General features: G+C 42.6%; 1 protein-coding gene across 1 annotated transcript; it reads left to right on the plus strand.

The window, feature by feature from the left end:
• The first annotated feature begins 2,428 nt into the window (after window positions 1–2,428).
• LOC144697752 (putative G-protein coupled receptor 139) lies at window positions 2,429–4,939 on the plus strand. Its single transcript, XM_078569758.1, has 2 exons — window positions 2,429–2,498; window positions 4,038–4,939. Exons 1-2 carry the CDS (start codon window positions 2,429–2,431, stop codon window positions 4,937–4,939), a joined length of 972 nt encoding a protein of 323 aa, XP_078425884.1.
• The last annotated feature ends 1,545 nt before the right edge of the window (window positions 4,940–6,484 follow it).

Below are 6,484 nucleotides of genomic sequence, written 5' to 3' on the forward strand. Positions count from 1 at the left end.
GGTCCGGATTATAATTTGACTAATCCCGCCCTTGATTGGGGCACTAGGCTCTGCCCCTGTTAGTGTTTTGCCAGGTCCTGATTATTATTTTACTGCCTTTTGTCGTTGATAGATAGACTTCCGTGTGACTCTGATAGTATTTGGCCAGACCTGTTTATTATTTCATTAGTCCCTGTCTCCTTGATTAGCACATTACCTTCTGCCTGTGGTTATGTTTCTACAGACCCTCACTATTATTTCATTAGTCTCTGGATCCTTGATTATTACAGTAGGCTCTGTCCCATTTATTGTTTCACCAGGCCCTGATTATGACTGTTCTAGACCATGACTTCTTGATTAATAAAACGGCCATCTATCCAAGTAATCATTGCACAAGATTCTAACTCTGGCTGTATAACAATTGACCCTGTCTCAATTATTATCGCGCTCGATCTTGTCTCTGTTTATATGACAGGAGACCCTTTCTATGTCTATGTCTATGCATTTGTTTCCATTACACTAGGCCCTTTTTAAGTTAGTACTACTCTAGACAATGTCATTGTTCATCGTTGTTACAGCTTATATTACAACATATCATATCCCTGTTTACACTACACTCAATCCTGCGTCTGCCAACATTAAGCTAGACCATGTCCTTATTTAGATTGCACCAGTTATTACCAGTTATTAAGTTATTACTGCATTGAGCGACGCATATACATCACATTGACCCTGTTTCATTTACTGTTGCATTCTTCTAAGCCATGTCCAGTAATGACTTGACGAGACCACGCCATTCATTCTATTATGCAAGACCCCCTCTTGGTTCTCATTGCAGGAGGTCTTGTCTAGATTCCTATAAGACATCAAGTGTAATGTTCCAAAAACAAAAAGAGCTGGAAAAACTCAGCAGGTCTGACAGCATCTGCGGAGAGGAACACAGTTAACGTTTCGAGTCCGTATGATTCTTCATCAGAACTAAAGAAACATAGAAATGTGGTGAAATATAAGCTGGTTGAAGGGTTGGGTCAGGTACAGCTGGATAGAGGGCCAGTGATAGTTGGAGGCAAAGAAGAGATTGCCAAAGATGTCATAGACAAAAGGACAAAGGGGTGTTTACGGTGGTGATATTATCTAAGGGATGTGCTAATGGGGATATTAAGGGTAAAAAGCAGGACAAGTTAGTGGCAGATGGCCCTAGTGGGGGTGGGATGGAGGGAAGGGATCGAAATGGGCTATAATGTGGAGATAAAACTATAGATCGAAATAAATTTAAAAATAGGTGGGAAAAGAAAAATGTTTTTTAAAAATTATAAATTATTGGAAAAAGTGGGATCGGAAAGGGAGTTGGGTTGGAGGAGAGAGTTCATGATCTGAAGTTGTTGAGCTAAATATTATGTCCGGAATGCTGTAGATTGCCTAGTTGGAAAATGAGGTGCTCTTCCTCCAGTTTGCGTTGAGCTTCACTGGAACATTGCAGCAGGCCAAGGACGGACATATGGGCTTGAGAGCAGGGTGGAGTGTAGAAAGTATAATGTTCCATTCGGGCATGCGTGAGTTTACATTGCACTAGGCTCTTTCTTAATTGTTACCGAAAGGAAATCATGTCTCTTTTTTATATTACATTACACCTGTCACTGTTCACCTTCCAATCGGCTCTATCTCAGTTATTATCACACTGGAACATGCATCTTTCTACTTTACATTAACCGTGTCTGCATTGCCTGCGCACTTGATTCTATATTTCGAATCTATTTTTCAGTTATTAATTCACCTGACAATGCCTCTGTTTATATTGCACCAAACCATTTGTCAATTGCATCTGTATCAGAAACTCTGTAGTTTGAGCCTCTTATATTTGTGGTTTATCAGGAAAAACGAACAGTTCTGCAGTTTCCATATGGCCCAGAAGTTCCGTGTGATGGTCTCCACTTTAGATGTCATCCCTTGATAGCTAACAGTGGTTTCAAATAGCTCAGCTGTAAAACTATTAAAACAGTTAGGTAACATTAAAGCATTAAACACTAAACCATTTATCAATAAAGAAAAACATGGACTAATCTGACACCTAAAAACACGAAATAATTGGGCACGTGATAGAGATGGGAAGAGGAGATTTTCTGTTGGGGATAGGACCTCAGCTCAGTGTCTACCATCAGGGGCTCTGCTTTGTGGCGGCATAAAGGCACCGTTTTTGGAGAGGGGGAAACCACAGAATTTGCAGCCAACAGTTCGCCTGTAAGTGTAATGGGATCATCCACCTTCCCAATGCTACAAATGCAAGAAACAGGGCGTTAATCTGTTTGTTCACAGAACCGTATCAAAGGTGTATGTTGGAACTTAATTATCCCTCTGGAGACTCTCACTTGGAATAAAGGAGGAACGCTTTGAAAGTGATGCAGTGCTAAATTCTACAGCCCCCTGGATTTTTTTTAGTCTGCGAAAGAGGATGCACGGACCAGCGAATGGCCTCTTCTTTGCCACTTGCTATCCCATTCTCGCTATTATTGGTGCCCCAGGTAAGTAATTGATCAAAATTAAGTTATTTATTTTCTTGTATGTATCCATATATTTTACACCTTCCCTTTCAGGATCGGGCTGACTTTTTGACTGAGTGTAAGAGAATCAAACCAGGTGGCCATATATATATATATAGGTGCATTATATGATATTATACAGTGTTATGGTAAATTAATGTCAATTACTTGCACTTCCATGCTGAATCATTACAAGATTTTATTCAAAATAGTTTGCCGCACATTTATAGAGATAGTTTATTAGATTACCAAAATATGTATTGAAAGTTATGACATTGCCTGAACAATATTTTGTTATATTATTGAACATTAGGTTTTATTCTAATATAGTGAAATGCAACCTAGTGTTTTACTGTTATGTGGAATAATAGCGTATCATGCTGTGGGTCAAATGCATTTTCGTGTCCTGCTCTTATTGTCAGAAAACAAATAATATAATGCAATCATGATGTTATCTGAATCGTAATGTAAAAATACATTTAGTTTTTACATGAATGTGCAGTGCGACTTCTGGAGGGGTGTCATAGTCACAACATAGCGAGTTCCTGCTGGGCAATCCCCATTGTTAATGTAGGTATGGAATTGATTATGGGAAAGTTTAAGAGAAATAAGTGGAGATTGAAGATATTTATTCTATTATATGTTTGGCTTGTGCTGGTAGGTTTCCTACACTTTGGATAATTATATTTCTTAAACATTAGCTTGATATTGGTGCGCCTGGCAAGGCCAAAATGCATTGTCCATCTCTAGTTTGCACTTAGGAAGGTGGAGTTGCCCATGTTTCTTCAGCCATTGCAGTACTTATGGTGGGGATGCTTCACAAGAACTTGAACAAATTTGATACCGAATGACGTAAGTAGATTTTTGACCCAAAGTTTGAACAAAGAGTTAGGTTATGAGGAACATCCTAAAGAAGGAAGGAGAGACAGAAAAGTTGAGAGCGGGAATTTCAGAGATGAGGGCTTCAGTGGCTAAAGGCATTTTCGAGGCTAAAGGAATGATAATTTCAGGGATACACACAAGAGGGCGGAATTGGAGGTACGCTGAGGCCTCAGATAGTTGTAGAATGTTACAGCGCAGGCCGTGGCGATACTATGGAGGGGGGGGGGGGGGGTTGGAAATTCGAAGGGCGAGGTTATTGAAACCCAGACGTTGCCGAATGGGGCCCGATGTAGATCAGCGAGCGTAGGGTTGATGGACCGACGGGATTTGGTATGAATGTGGGTATCGGCAGCTGTCTCAGATGAACTTAAATTGGATAAATAGCCCCGGGGTCTGACTCAGTGACCAGAGAGCTGAGATTGTGGTGGGAACAGATTGCAATGCCTTCTGGATTGACACACGTCTAATCCAGCATTGGATGTTTTACAATTACCAATGGCTTTGGAAGATTTGTGGTCTAGAGATGGCAAAGGGACGGATTAGGAGGGTATCAGTAACTAATTGGATAAGGCAGTAGATGGTGTTTGCAGTTCACTCGGTAATATCTCACTCTTTTTATCCCTCACGTTCATCTATCAGCTAACGTGGTGGCGATCATAATCCTATCCCGAGGACAGTGTGGACTCTCCCGGTGCATCACCTGCTACCTGGTGGCGATAGCGGTGAGCGATTTCCTGGTCATTATCACCGCCGCAATCCTCAACCGGATCGGCCGGATCTACTTTCGAGACAGTGTCCTGTCCACCACCCCAGCAAGCGCAGTGAGCATCATGCTGGTCTTTGCCACCCGGGATGGCTCAGTTTGGCTAACGGTCGCCTTCACCATCGACCGTTTTGTGGCCATCTGCTGCCAGGGCCTGAAGACCAGGTATTGCACCGGGAAAACTGCGGTGCTTGTTATAGGACTGGTCAGTACCCTGAGCTGCGTCAAGAACGCCCCTTTGTACTTCGTCTGCCAGCCCTTGTACATCCTGGACGGGGTACCCTGGTTCTGCGACCGCAAATCCACCTATTTCACTTTGCCCGCCTGGCAGGCCTATGACTGGCTGGACCGCATCTTAACCCCATTTCTCCCTTTCTTCCTCATTCTGCTGCTCAATGCCCTGACCGTAAGGCACATCTTAACGGCCATCAGAGCCCGCAGGAGGCTCCGGGGCACCAAGAGTCACAGAGACCCCGAGATGGTCAATCGCAAGCGATCCATTATCCTGCTCTTTTCCATTGCACTCAGCTTCCTCCTCCTGTGGGCCACCTATGTCGGACATTTCCTCTACGTGCGGATTACAGGTAAGGGCTACTTCAAGTGCCTAAATTTCAATGACCCGCAGTACATCCTCCAGGAGACAGCCAACATGCTCCAGTTAGTCAGTTCCTGCAACAACGTCTTCATCTACGCGGTGGCCCAGAAGAAGTTCCGAGAGGAACTGAGAAAGGTTTTGATGTGGCCCGTCACCACGTTCACTGGCTGGTTTAAACGGTAAACAAACGCTAAAACGTCCTCGCGTTGCTTCACTTCCATCAGAGTAGTTCAATGTGTAGCACACTCTCTCTCCAGAATCAGAAAGTGCTGCGTTCTAGCTCCTGGATCTGTGAGATTTCAGGCCCATACTCCAGTGCCGATAGTCCCCCTGTGTCCCTGAAGAAATACCGAACTAACACAATTGCTGCATTTCTAGATGAGATGTTAAACCACTGTGAGTATCTGCTCTCTCAGATCGAATGTAGCAACCCACGGTCGGAATTTCAGAAATGAGCAGGAAGAGCTTTCCCCAGCTTCTTACAATAACTGTCCCTCACTTAAACCAGTTAAAAGCAGCTATCTGAGTATTTTTCAATTACATTTGTGGAATATTGCTCTCTGCACATTTGCGGAAGTATTTCCTTCATTAGAATGGGAAAATACTTAGTTGGCAGTAAAGCACTTTGGGAAAATCCTGTAGTCGTTCAAGGCTCTCTATAAACGGATGTTCTTTCTTTCATTTTTCCATTTTTTTCTTTCTTTCTTTCTTTCTTCCTTCCTTCCTTTCTTTCTTTCCTTCATTCCTTTCTTTTTTCTTTTCTTTCTTTCTTTATCTCGTTCTTTCGTTCGCCTGCTTCACTGCGACCCTCTCCCCATCAACGTTAATCTTTCTACTTAAACGAAAGTATTTGATGAAATGGGATTTTTTCCCACATTATATTCCATTTGCCAGATCTTTGCCCACTCACTTAACCTATCTATATCTGTTTGATGCCTCCATATGTCCTCTTTGCAACTTACTTTCTTACTGACATCTGAGTCATCAGCAAATTTGGCAACCATCCCTTCAATCGCTTCATCCAAGTCATTTATATAAATTATAAACAGTTGAGGTCCCAGCAATGATCCCCGTGGCACACCAATCGTTACATCCTGCTAACCTGAAAACAATCCATTTATGCTTATTCTTTGATTGCTGTTAGCCAGCCAACCTTCTATCCATGCCAAAATGTTACCCGAGATACCGTGAGCTTTCGTTTTCTGCAATAACCTTTGATGCGGCACTTTATCAAATACCTTTTGCAAATCTAAGTACAGCACATCCACCGGTTCCTCTTGATCCACACTACACGTTACTTCCTCAAATAACTCCAATAAATTCGTTAAGCACGATTTCACTTTCACAAAACCATGTTGAATCTGCCTGATAAACTTTAGCTTATCCAAGAGCTCTGCTATAACTTCTTTAATAAAAGCTTCTAACATTTTCCCTACGACAAATGTTAAGTTAATTTCCCTGTGGTTCCCCGCTTTCTGTCTCCCTCCCTTTTTGAATAATGGAGTTACATTTGCTATCTTGCAATCGAATGGACCTTCCCTGAATTTAGCGAGTTTGGAAAACTTCAACCAATGCATGAATTATCTCGCTAGGCGCTTCTTTTAAGACGCCAGAATGAAGTCCATCAGGACCCGGGCTCCTCTCAGACCGCAGCTCCAACAATTTACTCGGTGCCACTTCTCTTGTGACTGTAATGTTCTTGACTTCCTTCGCCACTTCCATTTCCTG

The sequence above is a fragment of the Cetorhinus maximus genome, chromosome 23, assembly GCF_964194155.1.
Source record: "Cetorhinus maximus chromosome 23, sCetMax3.hap1.1, whole genome shotgun sequence".
NCBI classification, from domain to species: domain Eukaryota; kingdom Metazoa; phylum Chordata; class Chondrichthyes; order Lamniformes; family Cetorhinidae; genus Cetorhinus; species Cetorhinus maximus.